General features: G+C 61.0%; 4 protein-coding genes across 8 annotated transcripts; 3 read left to right on the plus strand and 1 right to left on the minus strand.

Annotated features, from left to right (window-relative positions):
- The first annotated feature begins 14 nt into the window (after nucleotides 1-14).
- On the plus strand, nucleotides 15-3,601 carry RPUSD4 (RNA pseudouridine synthase D4). The gene is made up of 7 exons (XM_075774778.1): nucleotides 15-222; nucleotides 708-873; nucleotides 1,120-1,321; nucleotides 1,547-1,640; nucleotides 1,719-1,869; nucleotides 2,153-2,250; nucleotides 2,403-3,601. Exons 1-7 carry the CDS (start codon nucleotides 49-51, stop codon nucleotides 2,586-2,588), a joined length of 1,071 nt encoding a protein of 356 aa, XP_075630893.1. The 5' UTR covers nucleotides 15-48; the 3' UTR covers nucleotides 2,589-3,601.
- A 197-nt stretch (nucleotides 3,602-3,798) lies between these two features.
- Nucleotides 3,799-7,224, plus strand: PANX3 (pannexin 3). Its single transcript, XM_010303988.2, has 5 exons — nucleotides 3,799-4,206; nucleotides 4,916-5,058; nucleotides 5,164-5,378; nucleotides 5,526-6,190; nucleotides 7,033-7,224. Exons 1-5 carry the CDS (start codon nucleotides 3,861-3,863, stop codon nucleotides 7,092-7,094), a joined length of 1,431 nt encoding a protein of 476 aa, XP_010302290.2. The 5' UTR covers nucleotides 3,799-3,860; the 3' UTR covers nucleotides 7,095-7,224.
- A 291-nt stretch (nucleotides 7,225-7,515) lies between these two features.
- SIAE (sialic acid acetylesterase) lies at nucleotides 7,516-12,830 on the minus strand. Of its 3 annotated transcripts, XM_075774770.1 has the most exons (10): nucleotides 12,699-12,830; nucleotides 11,222-11,386; nucleotides 10,052-10,215; nucleotides 9,840-9,978; nucleotides 9,563-9,746; nucleotides 9,157-9,266; nucleotides 8,930-9,063; nucleotides 8,562-8,716; nucleotides 8,291-8,486; nucleotides 7,516-8,207 (listed from the first exon to the last, which is right to left on the minus strand). In XM_075774770.1, the coding sequence occupies exons 1-10, from the start codon at nucleotides 12,769-12,771 to the stop codon at nucleotides 7,929-7,931; spliced, it is 1,599 nt and encodes a 532-aa protein (XP_075630885.1). In that variant the 5' UTR covers nucleotides 12,772-12,830; the 3' UTR covers nucleotides 7,516-7,928. The 3 variants fall into 3 exon arrangements, with proteins under 3 accessions (XP_075630885.1, XP_075630884.1, XP_075630886.1); XM_075774769.1 differs by having other exon boundaries at nucleotides 8,291-8,716; XM_075774771.1 differs by lacking the exon at nucleotides 12,699-12,830 and adding an exon at nucleotides 12,247-12,358 and having other exon boundaries at nucleotides 8,291-8,716.
- SPA17 (sperm autoantigenic protein 17) lies at nucleotides 12,176-15,098 on the plus strand. Of its 3 annotated transcripts, none has more exons than XM_075774783.1 (4): nucleotides 12,176-12,246; nucleotides 13,343-13,516; nucleotides 13,763-13,917; nucleotides 14,030-15,098. In XM_075774783.1, the coding sequence occupies exons 2-4, from the start codon at nucleotides 13,363-13,365 to the stop codon at nucleotides 14,240-14,242; spliced, it is 522 nt and encodes a 173-aa protein (XP_075630898.1). In that variant the 5' UTR covers nucleotides 12,176-12,246; nucleotides 13,343-13,362; the 3' UTR covers nucleotides 14,243-15,098. The 3 variants fall into 3 exon arrangements, with proteins under 3 accessions (XP_075630898.1, XP_075630897.1, XP_075630899.1); XM_075774782.1 differs by lacking the exon at nucleotides 12,176-12,246 and adding an exon at nucleotides 12,867-12,997; XM_075774784.1 differs by lacking the exon at nucleotides 12,176-12,246 and adding an exon at nucleotides 12,867-12,997 and having other exon boundaries at nucleotides 13,847-13,917; nucleotides 14,030-14,351.
- Nucleotides 15,099-16,323: the final 1,225 nt, after the last annotated feature.

Consider the following 16,323-nt stretch of genomic DNA (forward strand, 5'->3'; position numbering starts at 1 on the left):
CGCCGCCGCCATTGGCCGGAAGGGGAAGGAGGGAAAGGAGGAAGGAAGATGGCGGCGGCGAGTGGCGGCAGGATGCGGCGGTGGGCAACGGCGGGCCTGGTCCGGGCGGTGCGCACCGTCTGCGGCAGCGGGCGGGCGGCGGCGGCGGCGGGACTGCGGGCCGAGCAGCTGGCGGAGCGGCTGCGGGCGCAGAGGAGCGAGGAGGAGAAGCAGAACAGAGAGGTGAGCGATGCCGCGGCCCGGCCGGGCCCTGAGGAGCGGGACTACAGTTCCCGGCGTGCACCGCGCCGCTGGGGCGCACAGGCGGAGCGGGGCCCGGTCCCCCGCCCCGGGTCCCTGGTCCTGCCCGGTCCGGGCGCTCCCCATACCGGCTGCGAGTGGGATGGGCAGCCGGGGGCGGGCAGGCGTTACCGTCGTGCCCGCGGGTTTTCCCTCCCCCCCTCGCCCGGGCAGCGGGGGAGGTTCTGGAGTGGGATTTGTGGGTGGCCGCCCCTGCGTGTGGCTAAGGGAGGTCGCACCGAGCTGGGTGATGCGGTGGGATTGCGGGGACAGCGTCCGGCCTTCGTCTCCGTAGTGAGAGTGCTCCTCAGAAACACCGCTGCGTGAAGCCAGGAGCGGGAGCAGATGGAAGGCGAGCAAGTTGCCGAAGGTCACGCAGAGCCAAGAGCCGTTTATTCTCCACCGATGGCATTTTGTTCTCCCCTCAGATCCCCAAAGACCCAGCACAGAGACGGGTCCGGGAACTTGCCATGCTGAGCAAGCAGCTGCAGCAGATTCATCCCAACGTCCTGGCCAAAGTGCTCAAGCAGGCAACCGTGTACCAAAACGAGGAGATTGTGGTGATCAACAAACCCTATGGCCTTCCCGTGCACGGTGAGGAAAAGCCAACTGTGCCATATCCGCGCCTATGCCGTAGAGGGGGAAATGGAAATGTCACCGTGGCACTGGCGGGGGATCCTCTGTCTCCGTCCTCCCTGCGATGAGGTTTTCCTTCCCAGGGAGGGGTGCAGGGAGTTTGTCACCTTTAGATCACAGCCTTCACGTCACGTTTCAGAAGTAACTTAAGGTACGCAGAGAGGTGAACGCCTCCCCTGATCATCTTGCCCGTGGGTTATGCAGGTGGCCCCGGGATCAAGAATTGTATCACTGACGTGCTGCCGATTTTGGCCAAGATGTTGGAGAACATGAACGCCAAACCCCTCCACCTCTGCCACCGGCTGGACAAAGAGACCACGGGCGTGATGGTGCTGGCGCGGAGCAAGGAGGTGGCAGACAGGATCCGGCTTCTCTTCAAAACTCGTCAGGTGGAGAAGATCTACTGGTAGGAAAGGTTTGGGTGGAGAAGCAGCTTTAAAGGGTTTGAAAAGGGGACAAAGGGACGATCACCAGGGTGTGAGGATGTGGGGCTTTGCAGAAGTGGCGGATCTTTGCTTATCTTCGCTCAAGTGTCCTTTTACGGGACTGGGTCGTGGGGAGAGGGGGTGTGAGGGGAGGGTTCCCTTCCAGCTGGAGCGACACCCCGCAGACTTCTGTTTTCCCTCCCCAGGGCAATTAGCCTGGGGGACCCAGACCCTGCGGAGGGCATTGTGGATATCCCCATCGTGGAGAAGGAGGTGCGGAGCCACCAGTCGCACTACAAGGTGAGCCACATGTCCTTCCCCCTCCCCGGCACCCCCGTCTTGATCTTCCTGTGGGTTCACCCTCTCGCTGCTGTTCAGATGACGCTGGCCCCCAACTATCGCCTGTCTCCAGAGGACGGAAAGGTGATGAAAATCCGCAAGAACCGCAACGCTGAAAGTGCTGTGACGCGGTACCGCCTTCTGGCTAGCTCTTCCACCTGCTCTCTGCTGGAGCTCCAGCCCATCACGGGTGAGGCCTGGCTGGGTGTCCCTGGGGTTGTGTCGGCTGCTGGCTGTGCTTTCCTTGCGGCTCCGCAGCCAAGAGCAGCGCTGGAAGTGGGAACTTGTTGTTAGACACGACTGAAATCCTTTTTGGGCCAAAGCTGTGGGAATAAGCTACCCTGGGGCGATGATTTGCTGCCAGGCCGCTCTGCAGCTGCCAGCGATTTCGGCATGGCGTTATCTGGTGTGGAGGGAGCTGAGTCGTGGCGCGGCTGGTTGTCACATTTTTCCTTTTTCCCTTCCCTCCTCAGGGGTGAAGCACCAGATCCGGGTTCACCTGGCCTATGGCTTGGGCTGCCCCATCCTGGGCGATCACAAATATTCGCACTGGAGCAAGTTGGCACCCCAGGTAAGGCGAGTCCTGCGTCAGTGGGGAAGCCAGAGCCAAGTCTGGGGCCATGCAGCCTGTTTGTGTCCCCTACCTCCCCCTGGGCCAGGGTTTTCATGGCCCAGGTCGAAGAGATGGGGTTGTGGATGGGATGTTTTCTGTCCTCGCTGCAGAAGCTTCCTGAAATCACCTTGAAGAGGCTGAAGCTGGAGCAGAGCAAGGCTCGCCACCTCCCCCTCCACCTCCACGCCCACCGCCTCTCCCTGTGCCTGGGCCAGCAGATAGACCTTGTCTGCAAGCCGCCCCTCTTCTTCCAAAAGACTCTGAAGAAGCTGGGTCTGGATGTTGCTAACGACTAACGAGGCAGGATGGGTGCAGTACTGTGTATCTCCGCATCTCCAGCACATCATAGCGCTGGGTCCAGCCGCTCTGGAGCGGTGTCTGGCTTGGAGCCAGCAGTGTGATGAATTCTATGGTCTCTGCTGCTTGCCAGAGACCTCCTGTGTTGGTATGGGTGTTGCTGGCTTCAAACCAGGTACCTGTGTGTGCTTCTTGCCCTGATTTGGCGCAGAAACGTGGCTGGGAACACTGAAGAGCCTCTTGTTCAGACAAATGAGGCTGGGTAGAAACCGGGCTTTGCCCAGTCCGTGTTTTAAACTTGTCTGTGAGCAATAAAAGATCGGTTCCTGCCGAGGTGAACGGTTGCATGTCTCTGCTCAGGCCGGGCGGATCTCGGTCCCTGGGCAGGTTTGATCGCACCCGGGTGCAGTCCCTCCTGCTTTGAGGGCTGTCGTTCGTCCCTCTGGAGCTGTTTAGCAGTCTGTCCCTTGCATCCTGGCGCTCCGCATTCCAATTTGGAGACTCCCTTTGAAAATCCATCGAAAGTGCAATTTGGCAGCAGCTGTGGGGTTTTTGGTTGGTTTTTTTTTGCTGTGCTGAGAGATTGCGTGGGGAGTTCCTCTGCTTGGCTTGGCCGAGCAGCTCTGGGACTCCCTCCACTCTGTGCTGCCAGAGGTGTTGGCGCGGGATTCTAGGCGCTGACTGCGCCACCAGGAGAAGCTTTTCTATCCCACCACCCCTTCTGATTTCCCCATCGCTTATTTCTAGATCCCCTTACTGGGATCCCTCTCCCTCGGGAGCTCACCTTGGAGCCGGGTTCCTTCTTCTGAGAGGGAGACGAATGGAGAGATTGAAAAGCTGTGGAACCGCAGCTGATGTTCTGCCTCAAAATCGCAGCCACCAGCGTTTGGTGTCTCTTGGCCTGTCCCCAGGATTTTCTCCAGCCCCTCGGGCTGGTTTGGGTGCTGGAAAGGGCTCTTTGTACCCCACGGGGCCACCATGTTCCTGGCTGAGGCTTTTCGGTAGGGCAGTGCCCTGTGCCCTGCCTCCCCACTCCTCACGCGGGGTGAAAATAACTGGGGAGCCCCACACCCCTCCAAGGCACCGCCAGAAATACATCTGCTTATGAGAGAGGGCCGTAAAACCACGAGGAGCTGGGGAGCGGCTGCGGCCGGGGAGGAATGCTGCCTTCCCAGCCCGATGCCACAGCTGCTATATTTTAATTTTTTTTCTTCTATTTCGGGGCGTGCTATTTGGGAAAAGGCTTCCCCCTGTAATTACCAGTTGATTTAATGCGCCGTTTAAGCTGTCATTTACAGCCGCCTGGTACCGAGTGCTTGACAAGCGATGCCTTCAGTCCTACAAAATCACTCCTCGAGCTGGTCACGCCTCAGACGACACCAGAGCCTCTGGGCAGCAGCAGCAGTCGCCGTCGTCTCCTTTTCCTCAACAGAAAAATGTCGCTCTCGCACACGGCCGCCGAGTACATGCTCTCCGACGCTCTCCTCCCGGATCCCGGTGGTTCCCGAGCCAAGGGTCTGCGTCTGGAGCTGCCGAGCGATCGCTTGCTGAAGTTCGTCACCGTGGGGCTTCCCCTTTTCCTCGTCTCACTGGCTTTCGCCCGGGAGTTCTCCGCTGGTGAGTCACGGCTTTTGCACCAGGGATCTTCGTGTCACGGGCAGTTGCCGACGGCGGTTTGGTTGTCGCCGCAAAACCCTCGTGTTCACACCGGTGTGGTTGTGGCCTGAGGCAGGGCAGCCTGGAAATCCTGTTCTAGGAAGTGTTGTTTCTCAGGGATATTTATTGATTGTTTCTAATGGATTATTGATCACTGGGAAAGCCCGGAAACAGCCATCCTTAACCCCAGGACTGGCAGTGAGGCAATGCCCCACCTTGGCTGCTTGCCCCCAGCACCTCTGGGTGCTGCAGGGTTGTTTCCAAGGAGAAGGGTGCCAGCAGGGCAGCTCAGGGGATACGTCCCGCCAGGGTTTGCGAGGGCAGCACACAGAGGGTTGCAGTGATGGTGTGTCGCAACCTCAGGCTAAATCTGGCCTCAGCCGACAACCCACTGCTGCCCCTGGGGATTTGGTTTGACTCCGGTTCCTGGCCAGTACCCACGGCTGTGCTCAAAAGGTTTGTGTTCGGGAAGCGATGGAAGAGTCCTTGCCAGGAAATGCAGCGGTGGGGAAGGACAGCTACAAAATGACTGTGAAAAAGGCTTTTTGAATTCACAGTGATGCCTTAGATGTAATCACCCTCCTGTAAGGTGCTGGCACCTGGCTGCGGAGCTCGCTCTCGTGCTTGCTGGGCCCCCCGTGGCTGAGATTCACCCTTTCTCTCACCCTAGGCTCGCAGATCAGCTGCTTCTCTCCCACCAACTTCACGGGGAAGCAGTCCGCCTACGTTGACACGGCTTGCTGGGACTCCCTCATCCACCATGGCTTCGACGCCGAGGGACACGCCGTCACCAAATCCCTCTGGGCTCTCAAGGTACAGGTCGAGCTCGCGTCTGGGTGCCCTCAGGTCCCACCTGGGCGTGCGGCGGCGGTGAAGCAACTCCGCACGGCTCAACGCCTGCTTGTCTCCTTTACCCAGGTCTTCCCCTACTCGCTGCTGGTTGTGGCGGTGCTCATGTACCTGCCCTACCTGCTCTGGCGTTACGCGGCCGCTCCCGCCCTCCACTCCGACCTCGTCTTCATCATCGACGAGCTGGACAAATCCTACAACCGCTCCGTGCGCCTGGTGCAGCACATGAGGAAGGTCCAGCAGGCCAGCACCGAGCCAGAGCGATTCTGGGAGGAATACGAGAGGTGAGGCAGCCTCGACTGGTCGCTGCGTCCCTCCGAAGTCCCTCTGCATGGCGTTGTGGCTGCGGCCACGTTCAGGACGGATTTCGGTGAAGCGGCTCGGTTTAGGGGGGTGGCTCTAAGTCCCCGCTGTGTCCCCTTTGTCCCCAGGGCCCGCCGGGAGAGGTACTTCGAGTTCCCGTTGCTGGAGCGCTACCTCACCTGCAAGCAGCACACCCACTCCCTGGCATTCATCTACATCCTGAGGAACCTGCTCCTGCTCTTGTTCTTGGCTGCCACCTGCCTCTACCTCGTCTTCCTCCACCTCAATATCTTCTTCCAGGATGAGTTCAGCTGCTCCATCAAAACGGGGCTGCTCCAGGCGGAGCCCCACATCCCCCTGTTCATCCCCTGCAAGCTGGTCTTCTTCTCCATCTTCCAGCTCATCAGCCTCTCGGTCGGCAGCGTCTACGTCCTCCTCCTACCCGTCGTCATCTACAACGCCCTGCAGCTCTGCCAGTGGGACAAGGGGCTGCTCTCCGTCTACGAGATGCTGCCCGCCTTCGATCTCCTCAGCCGCAAGATGCTCACCTGCCCTGTCAACGACCTCAACGTCATCCTCCTCTTCCTCCGGGCCAACATCTCTGAGCTGACCTCCTTCAGTCGTCTCAACGCCGTCAACGCCTTGAGGGAAGCCACCGCCAACAAGCAGGACATCGATACCGTCATCGACTTCATGACGCTGCTGGCCGGGCTGGAGGCCACCAAGCCCAAACACCACGCTTGCGTCCCCGAGGCTGACGGCAGCGCACCCCTCTCCAACGGCGGGGCCCTAGGTAGGCTTTTTCCGTAGAGAAAACTTCTTCACTCTCCTCTTGGCTCCCGCATCACCGGATCCCGCCCTGGGGGTGAGGCTGGATCCATCTGCCGTGGCCCTAAACCCCTTGCCAGGACCTTAAGGGGTTTTTTGGGGGGGAACTGGGGGGCTGCTGGGTGTCCGTTTCCAGCCAGGGACGGGTTCTGCCAGACAGGATGCGATGCTACCGCGAGCCCACGCGTGGGCAGGAGTTGCTATAGGAACAGAAAGTGGAGAGCTCGCCACTTAAACTCGAGCTCTGGGCAAACCAGGAGGCTGGGGGGGGGGGGGGGTCCCCATTTCTGGCCCAGCCTGCTGGGAGTGGGGTTGGAAGCTTTAAATCCTGGGGGGGGCTGACGCTAAGGCTCCCTGCTCCTGTTAGCATGGCGCTGGTGGGGACACAGGCTGCATGGGGAGACAGAGATGGGTCTCCGAGGTAGAGCCACATCCCCCGGGGCCGGCACCAGGCACCGCTGCTCCCTGTCCCCCGCGCTTTGGTTTTCAGGGAGCCGGGGGCACCCCCTTTGCGGTCCCACGGGGATCCCCGACCTGCGCAGCAGGCTCTGCGAGACGGCTCGTCCTGGGCAGGGCGGGAGCCGGGATGCCTGGGCTCCTTTCCTGGCCCTGAGCACAGACTGAGGGCTGCGGTTTTTAAAACAACCCACCCAGATTGAGCTGAATTTAGCATCCTCGTTGGCATGGCAACCACAGGGCTAACACAACTGGCTCTCGGGCTAGTGGTACGCTAGCGGAGAAAGTGCAAGATCCCAGTTTATGATCGCCCAGTTAATTAACTTCTTCCTCTTCCCTCCCCTTGCCCAGATACGAAGCCTGGAGCAGAAGGGATGGGAGAAGCCTCCCGGGACTCGCTGGGTTCCGCCTGACCCCCAGAGCAGGCAGCAGGCAGGGTGGCTGCTGCCAGGACCTGCCTGGTTGTCCCGCTGGGAACCAGTTTGATCCAATTCCTTGTTGCCAGCAGTTGCTCGAGCACATTAAACTCTGGTTTTGATACAGCCTGGTGGGGTGATGTCTGTAACGTGACAGGGCTGAGCTTGCCCGCTCTCTTCCCGCATTTGGGGTTCCCCTTTTTGGGGGTGGGGGTGGGGCTGATCTGTCCCTCTTCTCCAGCAAAAAAAGGTTAAACAATCCATTTTTTTGTGCAGAGACTCAGATCTGTCTTAGTCCGAGTGCTGGGTGCCACGTCGTGCCTCTTCCACACAGATTTCCCTGCTGTTACGGGAGGAGGGGGGAACGGAGGACTGAGGGATGTTCCTCTGAAGGAAAAAAGATCCAAGAATAAACCGACCTGGTTTATTACCTATTTATTAATTTCCTCCCACCACAAAGCGACACGTCCTGTGCAGCTCCATGTCCCAGCCCCAGTCTTGGCATTTCTTTATGGGGTTTTTTGGCAGAGCTCCTCTCTCCCCACCCTGTCCATCCCGTAGACGGAGGGAGGAGCAGCAGTGAGGGGGTCAGCTCCCATCAGTGTGTCCTGCTCCTCGGCTTAACATAATTTTTTCATAAATTTCATTTTAAATTGGCGCTCTTGTTTTTTTGTTTTTTTTTTTCTCCCTGCAGCCTTGACCTCAGGCCAAAGAGGAGCCAGAAAGCGTTTAATTAATAAGACAGTAATCAAGCCAGATTGGAAAGGCACGGTGCCAGCAGCCCTGAGCCACTTTGTGTAGAGGTCTGAGATCTTTCTGTCATCCCCTCACCTAAATCCCCACGGAGAACCAGGAGCCCGGGAGGAGAAGCAGCTCCCTCCCTCCGGCTGTTCCAGGCAGGGTGTCCAGGAGGAAGGGGGGGGCAGGCAGGCCCTGGGTGTTGTAGAGCGTGCAGGACCGGTACTCGCAGGGCCACTCGGCCCAGGCGTAGCGTAAGCCCAGCACCAGCGTCCCGCAGCCGGCCAGGGCCAGCGTCACCGTGTGGGACTCCACTGCCACCACGGGTGCCGGCAGCCACCTGCACGGGGACGGTTGGCTGGAGCAGCAGACCTGGGTGGGGGGGGACAAACCTCCATCAAGGTGGGATTCCCCCTCCCGGCCCTGCGGGGGGGAAGCTTCTTCCCCCTCCTCACCTCAAACGCCTGCGCGTCCCGCCGGCGGAAGACAAGCTCCTGGGTGTAGGTGACGTTCAGCAGAGCCCTGGTCACCTCCAGGACGGCCCGGGTGGGGTACGGCCCCTGGAAAACCAGGTCTTTCTCCCCGTACGCCACAGCCCTGGCGCCCAGGTGCAGCCGGTGGGCCACGTTCTGCTTGTCCCGGGGGTGGATGCTGCCGAGGAAGAGGAGGGAGGTGGGGTTGGTAGCCGATAGCTCCATCCCTACGCCCTCACTGCCCGGGACTTGCCTGCCGTACGGAGAGCGCTCGTCACACAGATCCACGGCCACGGCCATGAAGGTGCGGGGCAGCCTGGCGTTGGGGACAACCCCCAGGTCGGCTGTTTGGTGCCAGCGGAGACGGGCGAAGCTGTCGTCCGGGCTCTGCCGCCGATAGCTGGACAACTGCGAGGCAGGGCGGGGAGAGCTGGAGCAGCCAGCGCTCCCAAAACCGGTGCTCCTTGGCGCCCCGGCGGGACGTATCCACAAATTTATGGCATCCTCTCCCTCCTGCTGGCTTGGAAGCGGCCTCCGGGGTGCGAAAGGATGGGTAAACCCCCTCCCCACCCAAGCACGGCGATGCTGTCCCCTCAGGAGGGTTGGGGTGCTGCCCCTCACCTGCACAAAGCCGAATGGGAGGAGCGGCTCCGTCTGCCCAGCCGATCCGGCGTGGAAAGCGTGGCGCCAGTCGGCGATGAGCGCGGGGAAGGTGCAGTTGTACCGGTCCGTGTGCAGGAAGGCGTTGGCCTCGCCTGTCCCAAAAGATGAGAGGCTGGTGAAAGCCCGGTGGGATAATGGGGGGGCTGCTGCACCCCGGGGGGGGGGGGGAAATTGGGTGGGCTTACCCTGGTACCAAGCGACACCCCGCAGCGTCATGTTGAGCAGCGGGTGGATCATGGCGTTCCAGAGCACAGAGGGCGTTTGCGGGCCAGAGAGGTGCCAGTGTGGGGAGATGCTGGAAGACAAAGCTGGGCTTAAGGGGGTGCAAAGCACAAGGCCAGCCCCGAAGCTGGGGCTTCAGGAGCCGGGCTTGCGTGGTTAAAGCAAGCGCTGCGCAAAAGGAGAGCCCTGGGGTCCCCCCCGTCCCCTTTACCTGCCCAGACGTGCTCTTGGCACGGGAGGGGATTTTACCCAGAGCGGGTGAAACGATGCGTGGAGGGGACAGGGGAGGTGGGACGGGAGGGATAGAGGATGCCCCCCAAAAGCGGTGCAGTGTGGGGCAGGAGGCGTTTCCGCTGTGTCTTGTCTCACCTCCCCACGTCTTCCGGCAGCCCGCATGCCTGCAGAGCCCTCTGAGAGGACCAGGCCTCGATGGGGGTGCCCCCCCAGGCCGCCTCCACCAGCCCCACGGGGTACCGCAGAGCCTCGTAGAGGTAGCGCCCCAACAGCCAGCAGATGGCCGAGAAGTAGGTGAAATTCCCATGGCCCAGGTTTTCTGTTCAAAAAAGCAGGCTGCGAAGGAAAAAAGAGGGGGGGGAAGCCATTTCCAGGCTTTTTTTTTGGTTTTTTGGAGGCATGTTGCACTCACCGGCCGTCGGGATGGACCACGGCAAGTCGATTTGCTTCAGATCCTCCAGTTCCACGTTGGAGCGGGCAGGCGCCGCGGCAAAGATGCGGACGTAGGGGTAGCGAGCAGCAGCAGCGAGCTCTTGGCTGGCGTTGACAATCTAGGGAAGGGTCGGGATCCCTGCCTGATCCCTGCCTGATCCGGCAGGATCGGGCCATGCCACTGGCACTTACCTGCAGGACTGTCATTGCCATGTTGCTCTGCCCGCTGCAAAGCCACACATCCCCAAAGTAGACGTCCCGCAGCGTCACGTTCTCTGAGCCCTGCCCGGCCGTCAGTGCGTAGGGACCACCCCGATCCATAGGGTCCAGGACCGTTGTCCATGTCCCAGAAGGTCCTAGAAGAAAAGGCCGGTGCTCGCTTAGCTTTCACAACCCCTACAAAGACCTCAAGACCTTCGCAACGAGGTTGGATGAGCGACCAACAACCGGTAGGGATGGACAGGCGACACAGGAAAGCTTCCCCACTGCGGAGCTGGGCTGGGGAAACGGATTTTGGAAGGCGTCCGACGTCAGAGGGTCTTTCCTCCTGCAGGATCTTCGGGGTTAAAAAGAAAATCTTGAAGACAAAACGTGTGTCAGAGCAGAAGCTGCTGGGAGGAACCAGGATTACAGGAGCAGCTTGGTGTGTGTGACACCGAGATGTCTCCAGCTAATTTTAGAGGCGCCGAATCGAGGCGTAAAGATATTCTGCTGGAGTTTAGTGTGGATTTTCTGGCCCGGCTGGGGCCGGATCCTGTAGATCTCCCGATAGTGGCGGATTGCTGCTCTCTCACAAGACGCATCCGGGCTCTCCAGCTTGTGGAGGAGCCCTTTAGGCAGCAGTTTCACCCCCCCAGAGGTGATGAGCAGCCCCCCTCCCCAATCCACTAGGCAGGGAAAGAGCCCACCAGCTGAGATCTGAGACGCCTCCGAGCCCTCCCACCCTCGAGGAAGGCTCTGCCTGCAGGAGCGCCATCCTTCAGGGCTTCGAGATCCTCCGAGGGGGGAAGACATTAAAAAAAAAAAAAAGCCAGGAGTGCTCTGGAGATTTCCCCGGAGATGGTTTTGACAGGGAGAGGAGCTAAATTCCCCCCCCCCACCCCCACAGCCTCAGCGTTCGGCTCAAGCCTACGCCGTGCCACCCACTCCAGCGGCAGCTCGGCTCCCGCTCGGTGCCTACGGGATCCCGCTGTTGGGACACCGAAGTGAGCAAAGGCCAGTGTCGGCAGGGAGGGGGGTGCCTGAACTGCCCCCTCCCCAGATCTCCCGGGGAAGGGGAGAGCACGGTCCATCAGCAGGTCCGATTTGGGCTCGAATGTGCTCCTCGGCCACCAAAACCACCGGCAAAGGTCCCGGACTGACCTTTAACTCGTGCCGTCTTCTTCATGACGATGAGGCCGCCGTCCCCGGAGATGACCACGGTCACCACGGCCCCCGGCTCCCCGTAGCCCCACACCAAGGCCCCCGCCGGCTCCTTCTGCAACACCATGTGGTCACCGTAGTAGGATGCGAAGCCAAGCGTCGCCCCTAGGATCAACAGACAGCGCAAACATCATCTCTGAGAGGCAAAAAGCAATGAGAAAAATCCCCGGTGCAGCCTCCAACTCCCTCTTAAATACAGATTATTTGAGATCCTGCTTAATTTATAGCTTGCTTCAGTCCTGGTCAACCTTATGGTGGTTAAAATCACCAAGGAGCCGAGGAAGTGGCAGGATTTGAAGTCCCCGAGAGAGCCCAGCCCTGCGAGGGAAGTCACCTCCCAAAGCACAAGAGTTTGGGTACAGATTTCCATAAAAATTCTCCTAATAACAGTATGGAAGAATCCCCACCAGCCCAGTCTTCCTAATAAATATGTTCTGACATATTTTTCCCTTGCAAAAAAATGTTTGGCGAGTGGTGGGATGGGAAACGCCAGGCATGCGGCACTGGCAAAGCAGGGATGGGAACAGAGGTCTCAGCCCTGGCACCCCAAAAGCCCCATTTTTGGGGCGTGAAAATAAAACCACATTTGAAAGGGGGTCAGGGCAACGTTTGCAGGCACGGAGAGGCGATCTGGGCAGCAATCCCTGTTGTAGCGATGAAACTGGGGCTCACAGAGCCCCGTCTCCTCTGCAGCTCGTCCCAGGCTGGGTTTAACGAAGGAAAGAAATTACGTCCTCGGCCTCTCCGAAATCAGCTGCATTGCCGGTCCCACCGTCTCATGCAACGAGGCTCCGGGAGAGGTGAGTTACATAAAAAACCAAGTCGGAGGAGAAAAAAAACCAAAACCACCACCCAAACCGAGACGCCAGGGAAGAGACTGGAGGCTATAAAAAGCAGCTGGGAGGAGGGAAGAGAGGAGAGCCCACGAGACGCCGCCGAGGAGCCACATGCGACTCCCGCCTTACGTAAAGCACCGTCCCAGGGCGGCAGCGACGCGCCAAGGACGTCGAAGAGGGGCTGGGGGGGCGCAAGGGGCGTCGAAGAGGGGTTGGGGGGGATGCCAAGGACAGGAGAGGGGCTTGGGGGGTGCCAAGGGCCCCGAAGCAGGGCTGGGAGGATGCCAAGGGCATCCAAGCGGGGTTTAGGGGATGCCAAGGGCCCCGAAGCGGGGCTGGGGGGTGCCAGGGACATCAAGGCAGGGCTCTGGGGGTACCGAGGGCCCCGAAGCGGGGCTGGGGGGTGCCAGGGACATCAAGGCGGGGCTCTGGGGGTACCGAGGGCCCCGAAGCGGGGCTGGGGGGTGCCAGGGACATCAAGGCGGGGCTCTGGGGGTACCGAGGGCCCCGAAGCGGGGTCGTGCTGCGGAGGCTGGGGGCGCGGAGCCAGCCCCCCTTCCCCCCCTGTCCCGGCCCTTTACCTGCCGCCACCGGGGCCAGCGCCAGCAGCACCCAAACCAGCAGCACCCAAACCAGCAGCACCCACGCCGCCATCCTGGGGGGGACAACGGGGCGTGAGGGCGCCGCTGCCCCCGGGGGCCGACAGGCCCCGCCCCCGAACAGGCCCCGCCCCCGCCAGGCCCCGCCCCCGCCAGGCCCCGCCCCGTGTGGGCGTGCCAAGCAGGTGGGGGCGTGGCCTAAGCACGCGCCGGCGGGGGGGGGCGGTTGCCAAGCGACAGCGTCCTCACGACAGCCGGAGGCGCCGGCTCGGCCTGGCCGGGTCGGGTGGGAGGGAAGGGGCCGGGGAAGAGGCCGGGGTCCCGAGGCCGAGGGAAGGGGGTGCGGGACGGCGGCCGGGGGGGACCGGGGGGGGACCGGGGGGGGTGGTGGGGTGTCCGGGGCCCTCTGTGACCGCTCACCGCACCCTGCCCGGGCAGCCTCGACGCACGCGCAGTGCGTGGCGGCCGTGCGCAAGCGCAGCGGGCGGGAATGGGGAGCGCCCCCTAGCGGCGGCGTGGCCCCCCACCCTCTCCCATCCCTGAGACCGCGGGTTCGAGTCCTGGCGCTGCCCGGTCGGGACCGCGGGGGGGCCCGGTCGCGGTAAACCCCGGTTGTGCCGCCGCAGGGGGGCCGGGAGAGGCGGCCATGTCCACCTCCTTCTCCAACACCGCCCTACGGCTGCCCGCCGGCTTCCAAAACCTGCTGGAGGGACTGGCACTAGAGGTGCTGCGGGCGCAGCCCCCCGACGTGGTGGCCTTCGCTGCTCAGCACTTCCAAACGCTGCTGGAGCAGAGAGAGGGTGAGTGGCCCAGCCTGGCAGCACCCATCCCTGCACCTCCACCCCCACGCTGCGTTCATTGCCTGCCCGTCCTGCGTGGCATCATGCCTTCCCCCTGTGCCCATCACCCGGGGCGTCAGGCCTGCCCACGTGCCCATCACCCCTGGTGTCGTGCCTGCGCCGTGTGCCCATCGCCCAGGGCACCACACCTGCCCCTTGTGCCCGTCCTGGGGGACTTCACCCCTTGCCCATCCCTCGTGCCATCAGCCCTGCCCCGCGCGCCCATCCCCAGGGCGTCAGGCCTGCCCCTCGTGCCCGTCACCTGTGGCATCAAGCCTCCTCCTTCCCCAGACGCCTCGGCCGACCCGGCGGCGTGGGGAGCCCGGCTGGCGGATGAGGTTCTCACCCAGCCCCCTTGCCAGGTAGGCTGCCCTCCCGTCCTGAATTTGGGGTGCTGGGACCCCGCACCCACCCTGGCCCCGCTGCCCTTGTCCCACACCACCTAATTTTTAGGTTTTCCTGCTTTTCCCCCAGGAGCCGGAGGAGGACGAAGAGAAGGAGGACGAGGACAAGGAGGAGGAGAAGGCAGGGGAGCAGGCAGGCAGCGTTGCGTCCACAGCCACAGTAAGAGACCCAGCGCCCGCACCCAAAACGGGGTTATTTGGGCCCAAAACAGCAGCCGGGGTAGCTGGCAGCGCCCCTCAGCACCGACGCACCACGATTCCTCCCCAGAAATCCTCACGGTGAGAGGGGCAAACCCATGGCCAAAGGGGATCGTGTCCCCATGACACTCTTTTTAAAAGGGACACCTCCCTGGGGACCCGACCCGAGCGCTTGCCCCAAATCCCCCATTTGGGGACCCAAAACGAGGTGCCACGACTCAAAAAAAAACCCCAAGCCCCTCAATTTCCCCACCACCCTTCTCTCAGAAGCAGGTGATGATCTCCCGTCCCACCCCCGGGGCGCTTTTTTAATGAGAATTTTTATTAATGAGGTCCCCGCCGTTATTAGCGACTCTCACCTGAGATTTCTTCCCTAAAAAAACCCGGGTTTAGGAGCTGGGCTGAGCTCGAGATGATATTTTAAGGCTCTATATTTAGGCCCCTGCATCCCCGGAGGTTGTCAAAAATTTAATAGCGTCCCCGGCGTGAAGGAGGGATGTGACATTGCTCCTCTTCTACCCCCCTCCTCCAAGAGCTGAGATGCCTCCCTGGCATTTTGGGGAGCGCAGGGGGGGGGGATCCCCCCATCTTATTCCAACCGGTGGAAATTCAGGTTTTCCCATCCCGAGTGATTTTAAAATCCCAGCCGGCACTGAAAAAAAAAAAAAAAAAAAAAGTGATGCGTCAAAACCGGCTGCTCTTTTTTAGGGGGGGGACACTGAATCCCCCCACCCGTGCTGACCCCGGTTTCTCCCCCCCGCCCTCACTTTCCCGTTTTTCCGGGGGGAAGCCGGCCATATGCGGCGTGCGGCGCTCGCCCACGGTGGCACGGGGCACAGCGGGCGGCTCCCCCGGGGAAAAACAGGAAGGAAGGATGGGGGAAAAAAAAAAAAAAAATAAAATAAAAGCTGGCGGGGACCCCGCGCCGGGGCCGATGCCAACCGGCTACGCCTTGACCCCCCCCGGCACCGCCTCACCGGCTGCTGGCTCCCGCTTCGGCAGCCAGCAGTGCTGCCCGCCCAGGGCACCTTTCCAGCACCTAATACCCTTTTTTTTTTTTTTTTAATAAGGATTTTTTAACACCTCGGTGCCACCATCTCAAATCACGACGGTGGGATGTTTCCGCCAGCCGTGGTGCCCGTTTCTTCACCTTTTTCCAAAATACAAGTTATTTTATGGGGATTCAGATTTAGGAGATGCTGAAGCACCCGGAAAAGCATCACCCCAATATTCCTTCCCCAGGGTGGGTTGTTTTCTCAGATGAAGGGGCCCAGGGATGAAAAACGCAGAGCCTGGAACGGGCTCAAAACCCGCCGTTAATGATTAGAAATGTTCTGGCATTTCGCGTCCCTCCTCCGCAGCCGCAGCCTGCGGGAGACGCCGGCACTCGGTGGCTCTGCCAGGACCGGGGGGGGCCACGGCCGGAGTGGATTTTGGGGACGGGGGGGACCGTGTGCCGCCGGCAAAAATGGGGTGCCATCGACTCTTGCGTTGAAACTGCTGCCAACCCCCCAGTTTTTGTGCATTTTGGGGGGTTTACTGGTACCAGGATGATCCTCTGGGTGTTTTGCATCCTAGTTTTGGGGCTAATTTTTGCAGATCCTTGATGCGCGAATCATCCTGAAAACCCTTTCCGCTCAGCTCCCCCAAAACCCCCCCCTCCAGAGCAGGCAGCAATGGATCTGGAGGTCCTGAAAAAAAAAAAGAAAGGGAAAGGGATCGTTTTCTCTTCTAAAAATCCCAGCGGAGTGGATGAGGTTTCTCCTGGAAGCTGGAGCAGGGGTTTCTGGAGCAGAGCTGTTTCCCCCCCGCCGCGCCGGTGGGAAGAGGTGGCGGTGGAAAGGCGGCTCCAGCGGGGAAAGCCGGGTGCCGTCGGGGAATTTGGGGATGCTCAGGGAGCACCCATCTCCCTGGGTGCGGGGTTTGGGTGCTGCTGGGCAGGGGGTTGACCTGGAGTGGCCTTGGGGACGGAGATGGAGACGGGGATGGGGACAGGGATGGGACAGGGATGAGGGTGATGATGGGGTGGGGACAGGGACAGGGATGGGGACAAATATGGTGGGCTTGAGGTTGGGGATGGCACGGGCATGGGGACAAAGGTGGGAACAGATGGTGGGGTTGAAGTTGGGGACAGGGATGGGGACAGTGATGGGGACAGGGAAGGGG

This window comes from Balearica regulorum, chromosome 23, assembly GCF_011004875.1.
Source record: "Balearica regulorum gibbericeps isolate bBalReg1 chromosome 23, bBalReg1.pri, whole genome shotgun sequence".
Classification (NCBI taxonomy): domain Eukaryota; kingdom Metazoa; phylum Chordata; class Aves; order Gruiformes; family Gruidae; genus Balearica; species Balearica regulorum.